General features: G+C 38.9%; 2 protein-coding genes across 3 annotated transcripts in view; one reads left to right on the top strand and one right to left on the bottom strand.

Moving 5' to 3' along the window:
* LOC106808053 (kelch domain-containing protein 2-like) overlaps positions 1-6,857 on the top strand; it is a 14,588-nt gene extending 7,731 nt beyond the window's left edge. The window contains exons 2-9 of the mRNA XM_014810614.1: positions 2,461-2,546; positions 3,005-3,235; positions 3,639-3,741; positions 3,906-3,986; positions 4,425-4,564; positions 4,733-4,845; positions 5,226-5,386; positions 5,938-6,857. Coding sequence (XP_014666100.1) covers positions 2,461-2,546; positions 3,005-3,235; positions 3,639-3,741; positions 3,906-3,986; positions 4,425-4,564; positions 4,733-4,845; positions 5,226-5,386; positions 5,938-6,147 — 1,125 coding nt within the window. The 3' untranslated portion in view covers positions 6,148-6,857. The remainder of the gene's footprint in view (positions 1-2,460; positions 2,547-3,004; positions 3,236-3,638; positions 3,742-3,905; positions 3,987-4,424; positions 4,565-4,732; positions 4,846-5,225; positions 5,387-5,937) is intronic.
* Positions 6,858-6,902: 45 nt separating this feature from the next.
* On the bottom strand, positions 6,903-14,784 carry LOC106808041 (protein sel-1 homolog 1-like). Of its 2 annotated transcripts, XM_014810595.1 has the most exons (15): positions 14,622-14,782; positions 13,554-14,166; positions 13,291-13,360; positions 12,931-13,096; positions 12,630-12,743; positions 12,401-12,482; positions 11,921-12,033; positions 11,563-11,661; positions 11,122-11,268; positions 10,785-10,935; positions 10,416-10,564; positions 9,867-10,032; positions 9,427-9,501; positions 8,772-9,079; positions 6,903-8,472 (listed from the first exon to the last, which is right to left on the bottom strand). In XM_014810595.1, exons 2-15 carry the CDS (start codon positions 14,155-14,157, stop codon positions 8,347-8,349), a joined length of 2,370 nt encoding a protein of 789 aa, XP_014666081.1. In that variant the 5' UTR covers positions 14,158-14,166; positions 14,622-14,782; the 3' UTR covers positions 6,903-8,346. The 2 variants fall into 2 exon arrangements, with proteins under 2 accessions (XP_014666081.1, XP_014666089.1); XM_014810603.1 differs by lacking the exons at positions 6,903-8,472; positions 8,772-9,079 and having other exon boundaries at positions 9,428-9,501; positions 9,791-10,032; positions 14,622-14,784.
* Between the last annotated feature and the right edge of the window lie 1,138 nt (positions 14,785-15,922).

The raw sequence follows: 15,922 nt of genomic DNA, 5'->3' as shown, positions 1-15,922 counted from the left end.
GCAAGGTGAGCAGGGGTTGCACAAACTTGGAATCATAGGCTACGAAATGTTATATCATTACAATGACTGAGTTCCCATATCTCATTTCTTGATTGTTTTTGCATATTGCCATATTCATGATATTGGTTAACAAATTATATATGGATAGTTGAAATAATTTGCTCAATATTGACAATAATTGCAAAACCTAGTTTGGGCAAGGTGAGCAGGGTTTGGGCAAGGTGAGCAGGGGTTGCACAAACTTGGAATCATAGGCTACGAAATGTTATATCATTACAATGACTGAGTTCCCATATCTTATTTCTTGATTGTGTTTGCATATTGCCATATTCATGATATTGGCATTATTGGTTAACAAATTATATATGGATAGTTGAGATAATTTGCTCAATATTGACAATAATAGGAGAATCCCTAGTTTGGGCAAGGTGAGCAGGGCTTGCACAAACTTGGAATTCATAGGCGTTCATGCACTCTTCGATGTGTTTGGCAAATGTGTCTTTGTTAAAATAATAAATGATTAGATAATTTGATAACCATTAGAGAAATTCCTTCCTAGTTTGCCTCAGTTATACTCGCATATGCCACAATCGCCATTTTAGAAGTGTAGTTGAATTATCGACTGTTTTCAGCGTGCTCAATCTTGAGATTGGGCAGCCAAACTAGGAAATCCGCAGTTTGGGCAGCACTATCACTGCACGATCTCAAGATGTCACAGTTTGTGCAAATTCCAAGTTTGGGTACGACAGCCACAGCCTGTGGCACAGCCACGGCACAGCCACATGCACTTGGAACGTCTCAATAAAAAAAATAATGGTAAATAAACACGAAATGTATTTACTACCAAAGTCTTAATGTTTCTCTACTCTATTTCGCCTATTATTGCCAATAATTACCCGTAAATGCCGGTCAAATGCTCATCTGCAACACACAAGTACACCGCACGCGCGCTCTGTGCACAAACAGCATGAATAAGAGAGACTAATTGCCACAAAGTGCAGTCGCAGCTATCACGACTAACGAATTTAAGGCCAGAATCGACCGATTCAGGAAATCGCAAGATATGGGTGCACATTAGGCTAGGCCTATTACAACCTATTATCCTTAACTAACTAACTAACTAACTAATTGGCGCGAATGATTTGAGTTACATTTCTATAAATTCTAGCCATTATATACACATGTCTTAGCTATATGATCCTTGTGAGTCTTGAGTTTATTGAAGCGCGATTAGCTTAATTAACAAATGTGTGCGCGGAGTATCGCTCGTAGGCTAAATGCCAAAATGAAAATGAAACGTCACGAATTCTATTTTTATCCTCCAATCGCATGTCGGAGCAATTCCTCTGTTTAGACTCATGTTATTGTTACAGTACAGGGGGTGTTACCTGCTCTGTGCTCAGTGCCAGTGCAGTGCCAGTGGTGAGAGTAGGGGAAAGTGGTAGCTCTAGTACTATAGACCGCGTACAGTTGCCGCAGGGCTATAGAACATTCTATTACGAATGCTAGCGACCAACTTATTCACGGTTACTCACGGCTATAAAACGTCTGTGGTAGGCAATTAATGCCTCTTATCCGAAGTGAATATGTCTTAAGTTATATCAGCTACTAAAGTTTAACCTCTAACTAACGTTGAAATGGTCTGCTTGCGGTATTTCTTGAGAACAAACATTATTTACGAACGTCAAACGGCCATTCAGCGCCAGTCAGCGGGTTGATCCCTAGCATTCGTAATTGAATGTTCTATAGCCCTGCGGCAACTGTACGCGGGCTATAGTACTAGAGCTAGGGAAAGTGGGTACTGGCCCACCAGCAAATCACATGTATGAATGTTCTATAGCCCTGCGGCAACTGTACGCGGGCTATAGTACTAGAGCTAGGGAAAGTGGGTACTGGCCCACCAGCAAATCACATGTAACCTCTCACCGTGATAAAAACAAATACATTCTCGCCATAACTGAACCACAACCCTAACCAATTAACTACACTGACCTAAGCCCAACAAACTGGGTAGACAGAATAAGTGTAAGATAACTGTCAAAAAGGCAAAAATAGCAGCAGATGGTATGCCACATGATTAAAATGGTCACCACGCACCATTCTTGATGTGTTATGTGTCATCATAGGCACAGCTGTTGGTAACAACCAGTTCTAGAGATGATGGCAGGAGTCTTATCAATAGTCTATTAATAGACTATCAATAGTCTATTGATAGACTCCTGATGATGGGACATCAAATTCTTGACCTGGGCACCATCTTAGCTTTAGGTACTTGACATTCCTCCCTTGACCCTAATTTAATCCTCACCCCACCATTCTAACGGTAATTATACGTACAAGTTGTGGTCTGTCACATATAAGTGTATATGAGAAGTTGCAAAAGCCAAATGCATAAACAGCCATAGCCTGGAATAGTGCATGTTTAGATTTCATAGTAAAATGCTACATCATTTCTTTTAGGAAGTAACACACGATGATGGACCACTTGAGAACGTTTACGTATCAACGAATGAACTGTGGATTTATGATACTGAGTTTGAGATATGGTAAGTGGTGGTGGTAAGTGGAATAGCTATGTAATTAATGTACACCTAGCAATGTAAAAAAATGTGAATGCAGTGAAAACTGAGGACTATACCATAATACAGCACTTAAGAATAGTTGATATTTGTATCCCCCGCGACGAAGTCGGCGGGGATACTATGGTTTCATGTCTCCCCAGCCGCCGCCGCCGCAGACAATTTCCCTTCCGCTTATAACTCGACCCCTAATTGACCTAGCGCTACCAAACTTCGTATACTTACACATCTTAGGGAGAACACGGGGGATACATGTAGTTGGCGACAACTGCCCTTTCTAGTTAATATATGTGATCACGGGAATACTATGTATATGTGATGCATGCAAGACGGTCCGATGATTACTGCCGAAGTGGACAACTCATGTTCAATCTCTTTTTGATAGCCACCTTGTCATAATAATTACACGTCTGTGAATTCTGTAGGCGAATGCTGCCCATAGATGGACGTACTCCTCACTTTCCACCCGGCCTGTCTGGAGCGTGTGCCGTGCTCGTGGACCATTACCTGTATATTTACGGCGGGCACTCTTTAGAGGGCCACTATGGGGAGCTTCATAGGCTGGACCTGAGCTCGCTCTCCTGGGAAAGAGTGCCATGCAAAGGAAAACGGCCCGCTCCGAGGGACAAGTTTGTCGGTTGGTCTCACGAGGGAAAGTAAGAATAGGCAGTGGCCATGATTTGTGTTTGCATATTCTTATTTTAAATTGTGGTAAACGAAGACTGCAGGGATGTTAGTGGGGACAGTGTCGTCCACTGTTTGCGATATCCCCAAAAGGCTGGAACATTCTTATCTATGCACCTACGTACAGTTACATGCACTGCCAACTAGTAATGACACCAAGTCGATTTGACACTCATTTTTCGCACTTCACAATTATCTGTATGATAGAAGTGTGAAAATCGTTCTTGCATCTAGTGACGAGCTGCCACAAAATCTGATGATACAGTGTTAAGAGCTTGGTGTTGCATAATGAATTCAAATTTAACACACACATTTTCTTAAAGCTATTGCAAAGGTGAATGTTTGCGACCATACGTTTTATTTTAATGCTTTCAGATTGCATTTTTTTGGTGGCTTCGGTGTTCCATTCGATGAAGATCCTGAGGTTGAAGTATTGCATGATAATGGCAGTTTCCTTCTTAATCCAGGAACTATGTTTGTAAGCATTGGTTTTCAGAATGGTTTACACGTTTTGTTTTTTAATGATTTATGTTAAGTATCTGAATACTTCTATTTTGTATAAGAATGTCTAGTTTTTAACTTTAGTTGGTGCAAGTTGAGCTAGAGTATAGAAAGCTGTAAATTCCTCCATTATTTCTGCAGAGTTACCAAGAGAGGGGATGGAATAATCAGATTATTATATTTGACCCTGAAACATTAGTTTGGAGTAATCCTCAGTACAAGGTATATATTTATATGTTATATATTCATGAACATATGTCTAAGAATGTTATTATATTAATATAAAGATATCTAATAATCTAATGTAGTAGTAATATATGTTTTAAGCACGTGTTCATGATATATGTAAACAACTTTCCTCTAACTGACACTAGTGATTAAAACCATCTTCTAATACTATAGGAGCTTGTTCTTAAAAAGCAATTTAATTTTTAAAATCTATTCTATCCTATCTTCTTCGTATCTTGTAGTGTGTGAGATCAATTTCATGATTGAAAATCAATTGTTTAAAATCAATTGCAAATATAATTAATGTCAAGTACATCATATTCAATATTCAATTTAATATTATAATTATTCAGTCTACGACTAATATTAGCTATATATTATGTGTAATTTTATCGAACAGAGCACTCGCATGCATTTTGTATTCGTGTATAGGGTGAACCACCATCACCACGGGCTGCACATGCAGCAACTAAAATAGGGGACAAGGTTTGGATGTTTGGTGGACGCCATGGGTTAGTCAGAACAGCTGAACTTCATTGTTTAGATCTTAAAAAGAAAACGTGGAGTGGCAGGTAACTGATACTGGAGATAAATATTTGAAATAATAGTCCTTTGCAATTGCTATATTTTCAGGAAATTATTACGTGCTGCTGGCATGAACCCACACATGTTCATGCCGTCACACACATTTAGCATTATATCTGTATGAGTTAATAGTTCAGTTAATTTTCTGTACACAGCATATGTGCACCAGGCCTCTGGCCATGTGGACGAACATGGCATAGCTTCACAGCAATCTCACAGCGACAGATATTTCTCTATGGAGGCTATACCCAGTACAGGAAACCCCTTAGTAAGACTATTTGTAATGTTGACTGCATATATTTCTGCATAACTTGCAGTGATGACTGGTCTGCGCTCTGAGCAGTCCTATTTGTATCCTAGCTGTTTGTATCTGCATTCAGCTAGTTTTCTCGATTTCTATATGGGTTGGTGTCAGCATATTAGTAATGATACACAGTGAAGAAGGACATGGTTCTTTTTTATAATAATTAGATGTCTCAATTTTATTGTATTTATCTCACCAATGTTTAGCTTTAATCTCTGAATGTTTCAAAAGTGAGAGGATATATTGCATTATTATTTTACTAGATCGCAAAAAGTAGAGTATAGGAAAAACACATTACATGACGTTCTAGCTCTGCATTACTGTGCGTTGCTCACATGTCACAGGTGATGGATGGATACTTGACACGGAACTACTGCAGTGGACGCAATTGGATGTTCCAGGGAACAAGCCACGTCTGTGGCACACTGCATGTCTGAACAACTACGGTGAAGTGATGGTATTTGGAGGTTGCCAGAAGGATATCCTTGATCACGACGATAACAGTGTAGGTTCTCAGCAGAATAGTAAAGATCTATGCAAATATCACAGAGATTTGTTGCCAAGGTGAAACTGATGAATTACCGTGTTATTACCTCCGCCCAACGGAGTTGGAGGAGGTTATGTTTTCACTCTCATGTGTTAGTGTGTTAGTGTGTTAGTGTGTTCGTGTGTTCGCGCGATTGATATTAGCGCGTCGAGTCAGTGAGCCAGCCAGCCAGCAAGCCAGCGAGCGTGTACATGTGAGCGAGCAGCAGCAACGAGCGAGCGAGCAGCAAGCCAGCAAGCCAGCGTGTACATGTCAGTACGCTGGCGTATATCGTGGGTTATTCGTGTGTTTGTGAGTCGTATGTCGTTGACGGAGGTATGCACTCTCCGTGAGTGCACTCTGTCTAATTTTCAGTGCTGAGACAGCCTCATGCTAAATGCGTCACTATTAGTAAAGCTACTGCAAGATCTAATCTTGGCTTCCATCTTTCTGTATCCGCACAAATTTCCTGATGCGATAATTTAAATTAAATATGATTAGATTAATATTATGCATTTATTACTATGCAGGATCACTCGAAAGAAATTCTCACGTTTTGCTTCACGCCTCCTTCACTGGTGCGAATATGCATAAAGCTGGCCATTGACCACAAAGATATTCTAGAGACGGAGTGGGGTGAACTGCCCAAAAGCTTGCGTGGGCTACTCTACAGCAGATCTGTTAGGCATAGAGTAGGCGAGCAGACTGAACAGCTACAGCTCATCACACATGGAACATGAACGAGCACAGAGCGCACCTGCTCGTGAATTACCTTTCTTGTGATTCAAGTTGTTGTTGAGATAAGAAGCAACAGCATTATTGCAGCAGAGATTTGTCATATGTGATAATATGCCAGCAGCATGCACAAAGGTGGCCTTGAAGTATTGCTATTATGAACTCAGTGAAGTGGTGAGAAAATTTCGTATAATAATGACACTACAATCATCATGTTTGAAAAATGTATATAGCACTCGTAATGCTAATCAAAATAATCGGCAACTGTAAATTTGCTCACAGCTTGAATTTGTTATCTGTAAGTTGTAAGATCATATTACCTACCTATTATGTTACGTAAATGCAAATTTTATTATTTTTTGTTTACGTCAGAAAAAAAAAGTTATCCATGTGTCAGATCTTGGTCTAGTGACATGACCACTTTCCTTTATCGGCTGCCCTCCTATTTTTTCTCCATGTGTCAGGAATTTAACAAAATGAGTAATGCCCTTCTCCAAATACCAGCTATATATTTGTATTTCTGGTAATGATTATTTTTATTTTTGCAGTTTTTAAAATAGAAGCAATGCGGTTTCTACTTTTCACTGACATTATCACGGACACTATTAGTAGAGCAGTGCTCTGCTTTTTGCTTTACATGTAAAAGAAAACCTTTCTTAGGTGCTCGCATTGTGAGGTACTATTTACCTATTTAGAGATGACTATTTAAATAAATTGTATTTATTAAAAAAATATTCATTATTATGATTGTATTCCAAAATGTTGTACAAATATTTATTACATTCATAATTAACATTTCACAATAATAGTCAATGGCAATACCATTACTGCCATGTTTTCTAAACCCACGGAAATCACTTGACAACAGAAACGTGTGACTGGGCATACTTGACCATTCTTCTACACGCACGCACGCACACTAGAAGTCCTAAACATTGTAGTGATGATGATAAATATACGTGACTAACCAGAATTTATTAGTAACGTGGCATACTAGTGACAAAAAGTTTACAAAAAATGACAAAAATTATTTTCTTATTCATCATCGTTTAATTTTTCTCAGTTTGTTCCTAGTAGTAGGACAATCAGTACATGGAACCACGTACACAATACGTGCGAACACATATTTCTTATATTCACCTTTTTTCTATACAAACCTGGATTCTACAGTTCTACGTATTTTTAAAGCCGTTGGGTTATATAAATTGATAAACCTAGACAAAAAATCCAAATCCATCAAAAAAGCCCCATAATGAACCCTGACAGTAATCGTGGGTATTGCTGGAAAAACTCGGCTTTAAACTGACACTGTTTCGTTTATAAACTTCAAAAGTTCAATTTACATAGAGATACCACGTGCGGTTACTAATGGTAGACTAAATCGGTGTAAATATAAAATAAATAAATGAAATTTGCTGAGAAAGATTGGAAAATTCATGCTTGTTTACTGGTAGGGCACAGTAATATGTGCACTGCAAGCCTAATACCTATGCAGTATTTATCAGCTGTCCTAAAAAATACTGGTGCAAATAAAACTATCGCATATTTAACTTCAACAGCGACAAGTATCACCATATACTTTTGTAATAGCACACCAGGGAAAACAACAGCTGTGGCCACTTTTATTCCGATTACTGGTCCATCCTGTGCATAATCCATTATATAGATAGAGACACTATACCATGAGTTATTGTTAACGAGTTTTAAATACACTTGCTGTGAGGTATTCCCAGTGCACTAATCCACTCGCAATATTGCAAGCATAGGAATACGCCACAAATTGACAAACATCTATAGAAAGCTGTTTTCAAAATTATGTACAAAAATCGGCCTCTCTACAACAACGAGAGAACTCACGCTTGCACGCTCCACTACACACGTCTTGTGCTGCACCAGAGGTTGCATGTTCTGGCCACCAGAGGGGCACACACACTACAGCTGTCATTGCATGTGCAATAATTGCAGTAGAAACCATTGCTCATTAAACAAGAGCCACCGACGACTAGGACACCATTACTATATAGACCATGTAAACCACGTCCGACGTTGGCTTGCCCCGATGAAGATGGCAGTCGTGTGGCGAATGGGCTCGAAATGCAACCACGATGTTTGAATGACTGCGATAAAAGGTGAAGGTCTAACACTAGGCTTGCCGAAAGCACCAACATCTCTGCCAGTATCATCTGATTCGGGTAAGGCAGAAATCACCGATGGAAAAAACGAAGGTATGCAATACCAGCTAACAACCCTGCCAAGATGGTTATCAAATACAGGTCCCAATTGGGTCCCACTAAATCTAGATACACTTGCATGTCAAGTGAAGGGTATTGCTGAAAAAAGGAAAATAAGTTTTGTCACTTGTAAGCATTTCATTGTGTATAAAAATGCCACAAAATTAAACACCTCTCACATCTCAGCATACATTTCCCAAATAAAAATCTATCGAGTGAGATTAAGGAAATGCAATGAGTTCATCAATTAAAGTAAATGTCATCAACAGGTAAAAATTAAAACTATTACAGTTTATATATATATAATTACTATTAGTATTACTATTCTTCTTCTTCTTCTTATTATTATTATTATGTTAGTTTCATCTTTATATCACATGAGATTAACTCGATCTTACCGTTTTCCAGTACTCCCAGCCGAAGTCAGCTCCATGCAGCAGTGACAGCTTGGCGAGCGCGAGAGTTACAGGCACCTGCGCCTCCGTGCTCGTCTCCGCAGCCAGGTCGTAGAAGCGCTTCGCCAAGTGAACGTCCTGCTTCAAACCGAGGCCCATCTCGTGCATGTAGCCCAGGTTGAACATCGCCTGCGCATTGTGCTGCGTTTCCGACGCCACCTGGTAGTGGGCCGCGGCTGCTTCATAGTCGATTTCCGTTCCGTATCCATAGTAGTAGTAATCACCGAGTTTCACTCGGGCGACGGTGTACCCTGCCGCATAAAATAACACTAGGCTGTTATTTAATTAATATGTTAGGGTGGCGTGCTTGTTATCAGACAATTCAATTCATTATTTACAGATCAAAACATTTACACATATCAACAGATATTAATTAAAAAAATAAAGAAATCTGATGCATTTGCTTAATTATTTGTTTATCTCATTTATCTATGTTATTCCATAATGTTGAAACAATGAATAGAAGGCATAAGATATGAATAGCATGTACTCTAAATATCACGAGATAGAAAATAGTGTGCACAACAATAACACATGCGCTCATAAAATACAATTTCTTGCATTGAATGCATATCAAATGGGTTTTTAACAGATGTACCCTGTGAAGCAGATCTGCTCCATTCCAGAAGAGCACGTGGGTAGGTCTCTGATGTAGGAAACAGGGAGGATTCCCCTGAAATTATAACGACAACATTGATAGTAACTGCAGCGTCTAATCTAATCAATCAACCATCAAAGATTCGTTCAGCTTTTCTACACAAGTTAATTGCATGATGCAATTCACGACTGTGAACACGTACGTATACATGCTGTGCGTTATATACTTGTGTAACGAGTAATATAAGTGATGTCTATATTTGCCTGTTTACTCTAATTCACCCATTTTCTATGCAACCAGAGCGGTCAACACTTTGTTAATCGAGACCAAAAGAAAAACCAGGCTAGGACTACCAGCTGATTACCTGTTTCACACGCGAGCAAAACAATGTAATGACGAACAAAACCGGTACGGTGTGCGCGCCACAAGCCAGTGAGCACCTTGGTCGAGGATGTATGCTGCGTTGCTCTGCGCCACCTCATAGCCAAGCTCAGCCAGCAGCAGGTACTTGATGAGTGCGAGGTCGGTCTGACCTTCCTTGTATTGCTGATGGGCTTCCATGAGCATGCTCGACCACTCTCCCCTCTCCGCCACGTTCTTGTACAGCTGCGAGTGAACACGTGCAGTGCAGTCAAAGTGCAACTTTTTACGTTGGTGTTTCCGTGGGCGGTAGATGTGTGCTCATGTTTCAGACGCAGTTTCATGCGTATTCAGTGGGCAGTTCATACATACTTGTGTTTCAGTGGGCAGTTCATACACATGACATTGCAAATGGCCCCATCAGGAAATTTTTTACATGCACCGACTCTTATTTACTAGTAGCTTGATAGCTTTTATACATGACTGCATTACCTTGGTTGGTTTCAGTTGTTTGTTGATTATGCTATAGTTAAATCACATTATTTCGAAAGAATAAATAAACATTGTACATACTGAACAAGCAGAACAACTTGAAATCATTTAGCACGTGCGTTAGTAGTGTGTAATACCTCCACAGATGTGTGACAAGCCCTAGCAACTCCAGTTCCTGTAGAATGCATTTGAGCCAAGTTATAGAAAGCCAGAATATGTCCGGATTGGCTGGCTAAATTGAAGTACTTGACTGCCATCTTAAAATCCTGCTTCACTCCCAAGCCACCTGAAAATGTAACCACATTTGTGAATTTCTTAGAGTAATACAATTTTCTATCACATTTGTCATAAATTTAGAAGAATTCACTTGGATTGCCTTCTACAATCATTAATCTAGAAAAATACAGTTGGATCACCCTGCAAAAACACTCTCACCTATAAATGCTAACGAGCCAAAATTAGGCGATAGCCGACAAAAAGATGTTTGTTAGCCTGAGAACACTTACTAAAATACATGGTGCCTAGCTGCAGCTGACCATCTACCCAGCCCTGGTCAGCGGCAAGCGAGAAGTATTTGAATGCCTTGTGGTAGTCCTGTTCCACGCCGCGACCATACATGTACATGATACCGAGGCCACTCTGTCCGACCGGATTCCCCTAGAGGTAGTCAAGCTCTAGTTTACATTACATGTACACTGCTAGCAATAGTTACGTGCTTGCAATAGTTGTATTATAATGACCGGATGCTGTTTAAACTTGATTCTAAGTTTGCTGGCTTTACAACACATCTTGTGATCAATCTATGAATGAAAAATTCAAGCACTGGTAAAAGTAGAAACTTACTAGATCTGCAGCCTTCTTGAAGTAGACATAGGCAGTTTCATTGTTCTGCTTAACATACGTGCCACCTTCTGAATACATTTTGCCAAGAAAGGCCATGGCATTAGCATTGCCAGCATCAGCTGCTTGATGGAAGTAGTTTAGTGCCCTCTGCAGATATGAATATGAAACCAAATTAACAGCACAAGTAACTGTAATTTTACTACAAAAGCAATATAAATTGGTTTTAGAATAAGAAATTAATTTTCATAAATAATGACTAACTGCGTCCTTACTGCATGTAAAATAAATACAAATGCAATAGAGAAAATCCAATCATACAAATATGCTCACTGATATTTATTAAAGCCCAAATACTAACAATTTATGTATATGTGATACGGACATATTAACGTTGTTGATTAGCAATTATTATTTATAGAAAACTATTAGTGTCTAATATACCTCGTGGTCTTGTTCAACCCCACGACCACCCTGGTAGTGGAGTTGACCTAGTCCAACCTGAGCTTGAATATCTCCCTTCTCTGCTAAAAACTGGTAGTACTGAAAGCACACGAACTCAAATTATAAGCCACGTGTAAGTAAAATGCAGTTGCCATGGCACATTATTAGTTATTTCTAAAAGTGATACCTAACGAAGTGTTTAAAATTACAGATGCTACAATTAATTCCAGAAAACTTGTGACTTTCGTACAGATGATAAGCATTTATGTGCCAAACCAAACATGTAAACAAATAATTTATCGATATAGATTACTGGTAAAATAATCACAGTGAAAAAATTAAAGCATCATGAACCCACCTGAATTAAGTCATCATCAAGCATGCCACTGCTTTGCCCCGTGTTTTCCACTTCATCCTGCAGTCGGACTCTCTGCACCACGACTCCTCCAGAAATGGACACATCCGCAGCAACTGTGATATGACGAGTAACATATATCATGACACAGGTCAACCAAATATATGACAAGAATGTCTTCAGTTATTATCACTCACTGGACTGAGAAAGATATACACTTGTCCAGGTATGTTGACATGCAAGGTTCGCAAATATCACGTCACAATAACAGACAATGCATTCCAGGGAAGGCACTTTTACTTTCTCGCAAGTCTGCAAAAAGCCAAATCTCTCAACAGCCAAAAGGCATTAAGAATCTTTCAGTGATTTTAAATTAAAACCATTTCATTTCATAGATATAAAATAACTGGAATTTCAAATATAAAATTTCTAGCATTTCACTAACTATATAAACCATCTAACTACACGTAAACACCAGTTTACCTTTGTTGGCAACCTTTTTGTAGTAAGTAAGAGCTGCCTCACAACTCTGTTCCACACCAACTCCTGACCAGTATCGATATCCCTGCGGGTAAAAAAACCAGTGAGCCACTAGTCTTAAACACCCATTATGCAAAGTGTTCTGAGTTTTTGACGAATATAAGTGGCGATGGTATTAGAGCATTACTGTGTACTTATTTTTGGGGTTGATATATGTATTTACTCTACATACCAATGCCATCTGTGCCATAGCATCTCCACCAAGAGCTGCAAATGTGAGATAGACAAGTGCCTTTGCTTGATTAGATTTCAACCCAAGTCCAGTGGCATGCATCAGACCGAGAGCCTGGGAAAAATAGAGATATGGATGTGGATTACTGAAAATCAACTCATGTGGTGCATATGCAATTACATGACGTATAAAAATTCATTTAAACTCTCACTGTGCTAGAATTTTCTGATATATTGCTTATTGTTAAAACAGTAAATTTATCTTCAGCTTACACCGGAGGGCTGTTATTACTAACACTTACTCCTTGTGACTGAAAGCAACCTTGTTTCTGTGACAAGTCGCTAAATATAGCCTTTGCTTCATCGATGTTGAGGTGGAGATAGTCACCATACAAGTATGCATAGGCTGTAAGAACCTGTGCAGCACTGTGATCAAGCTTAGATGCTTGTTCCAGTAATCGGTAAGCTCTGTAAAAAGAAAAACGATTTTAAGAAGCAACTGATTATTAGCAATTGATTATTAGAGAAATAAAATGGATGATTATTTAATAGCTCTGCTACAGATATAGTTGTAATGATTCTTATAGAAGCATAGTACTTAATGGTATATATTATATTGACACATGCAGCTGCCTGCATGCAATAGGTATATTTAAACTTACGCTTTTTTGTCAGCTTTCGTTGCTTTAGTTTTATTTAAAAGCATCATTCCTTGCTCATAGAACGTAAGTGCTGAAATTTCCATCAAATATATAGAGTTAGATATAATCTTGTGTAAAGTTTATTGAGATCGTTATTCATATTATGGCATTAACACAACTGCCAACATATTATCGTTACTGTAATGCAATTTGTACTGCAATACCTCATCAAATAAACTAATTAATTTACTTTTGCTTCATGATTAGTCTCCTACAAAACGTACCCGTTTTTTGTTCCTCAGTCATAAACTGGTCTACTATGGGTGCTGGTACTTGTTCACCTGTTTCTTCTACAGCAGATTCCTGATCACTACTCTGAATATTCATCTTCTCCTCTCTTCTTTCTTGCTTGTACTTTTCAACATTCCCAGCTAGGTCATCTAACACGGCTTTCAATAGTTCTTCTTCATTTTTAGCAGATGCACCATTGATCTCGCTATTATCGTCTGATTTTCTATCACCTTGCGCCACATTGTGGGAATTTGGGTCAGATTTTGTTGCCAACTGTATGGTTTCGGCTGAATCTATTTTCACCGACTGCTGATTATGCATTTCCGTTTTCCCAGAGTCCTGGGTAGCAAGTGATCCATCTTCCTGATTGAATTCACCTTTCTTTTGGTGATGTGGCGACGCCGTGCTGTCGTCATTCTTTACTGGCGTTGCTTGCGCGTTGTCTTTAGGTGGCTCCAGTTTCCTTTCTTCGCTGGTTGCAAGCTTTACTTCATTGTGAGGCTGAGGTACTCGATGTACCTGTGCCCACACAGAGCACACAGAGACCAATATCACAGATGCCGTTACCAATCGCATTCCTAGAACTTTGGTACCCATGGCGAATACCTGTAGGCAAGTGTGCAACATTACAGTTTAGCTAGTTGAGGGAACAAATACTGAAATAGTGTTAGCAGTTATGGATGCACTGCTATAAATCTGATTTCTTAACGAGTCAAGTTAACCGGTGTCCCTACTACTACGAAAGTAATGAATACTATTAGTATTACTAAGACTAAGTCATAATTAGTAATAAATTATTATTAAATATTAATACTAATTATAAGTTAGTAGTAGGCCTACTGCCAGTACTGCCTACAGGCTACTGGCACTGGCACTGATACTGATACTATTAGTATTACTAGTGTCAGTACTGAGAGTAGTGAGTAGTCACTGTAGTGTAGTGATAATGAGGTACTGTCTACTGACACTGCACCGACTGGTGCACAAGCTGTACTGCTCGAGAATAGTGTAACTCAGGTTTAGTCAGGTTATAACTTATACACATTATGCAGTATTATTACCTGCTGACGATTAAAACTGCGTAATTAGTTTTTTTACTAGCTACACCGAATTGCCTATTTACACGCAACCTCACACATTTTGCCATTTGTTTATCTCGTATTCGCTGCGATATGATATCACCGGTTAAAATTGAGCCGATTATTCGCAACAGCAGAGCGCGAACCCTGCATTCGTGTACATTTATGTATATTAAAAACCAAGTTTTCGGTAAGCGAAACAGTGTAATATTCAAGTACATATGCAGAGTTAGGCATTCCATCTTTTCATCTCGTTCAGGAGATTTATGAAATCGGGTTAAACCATACATTTTTTAGTTTACAGTTTTCACCCGGTAGGTGGCGCGTACGTAGTTCCATGCGCATGGACTGAAAACTTAGAATTTTTGTTGCACAAGTTTAGGATTAGAAAATAATTGTTCGTCCCCATCGTCGAACAGGTAATAATAATCAGGAATTATGACCGGAACAGTAATTATGATGATCACTTTAAAGATACCTTGCTAATAATATAATTAGCAGTGCTCCGTTCGGACTTGCGGTCTATCGCAGTGCCGTGGCACTGGCAGTAATGCCAATGCTCAAGGGGTCGTTGTCGTATCAGGTACTAGTCTACAGATATGTACCCGAGGTACATATATGTAGCCTGTCAGATCAAAACATGCCGTAGGACTTCAATGTTCTTTCTGAGTTATAGGTGATTTTTCACCTAAAAGTAGTAAAAAACGATTTTTTTGTGTGGTCATAAATACCTTTAGTAATAGTAGTTATCCATGTTCGATGTTACATCAATAAAACTGGCCAAAAGTGTGTCTTTATGTGTTTATTTGCGTGTCCAAAAAGTCCAGATAATTAATGTTTTAATTACCCTAATTAATTACCTGAATTACTTGCCTTAACTGTAAGCTACCATTTTCGTACTTCATACAGTGGATGATTATTATGTCTGGTACGTGAATGCAAAAATTCATGTGTCTAGCTCAATGGGAAGATATTTTTTCAGATTTTTGTCCAAATGAAGGCCAAATGAAAACAAACTTTAAACTTTATGACCTAATTACTCTGAACTTTGTTTTCCAAAATCGGCCCGATTCCAACTACTCAAATGCTCATAACTTCCGAACCATGTGACCTAGAAAGAAGATCTTGGTGTCAAAATAACCAGAATTGAATGGTCTTTCTGATAAAACTGCTAACTCATAATGTCCGAATTGAGTCCTACGGCATGTTTTGATCTGACAGGCTACATATATGTAATCATATATCCTGTCATTATATATGTAATCATATATGTAATCATTAAT

This window comes from Priapulus caudatus, unplaced genomic scaffold, assembly GCF_000485595.1.
Source record: "Priapulus caudatus unplaced genomic scaffold, Priapulus_caudatus-5.0.1 Scaffold12, whole genome shotgun sequence".
In the NCBI taxonomy this organism is placed as follows: Eukaryota; Metazoa; Priapulida; class Priapulimorpha; order Priapulimorphida; family Priapulidae; genus Priapulus; species Priapulus caudatus.
This window is presented reverse-complemented; position numbering and strand designations above follow the sequence as displayed.

Excerpts from the sequence above, each read along its gene's own strand:
- LOC106808041 (XM_014810595.1), bottom strand. The coding sequence starts at position 14,157 with ATGGGTACCAAAGTTCTAGGAATGCGATTGGTAACGGCATCTGTGATA. Across the intron at positions 13,361-13,553 it reads GACTGAGGAACAAAAAACGG|CACTTACGTTCTATGAGCAA; the intron begins GTACGTTTTGTA and ends TGGAAATTTCAG. Across the intron at positions 10,565-10,784 it reads GCTAGGCACCATGTATTTTA|GTGGCTTGGGAGTGAAGCAG; the intron begins GTAAGTGTTCTC and ends TTACATTTTCAG.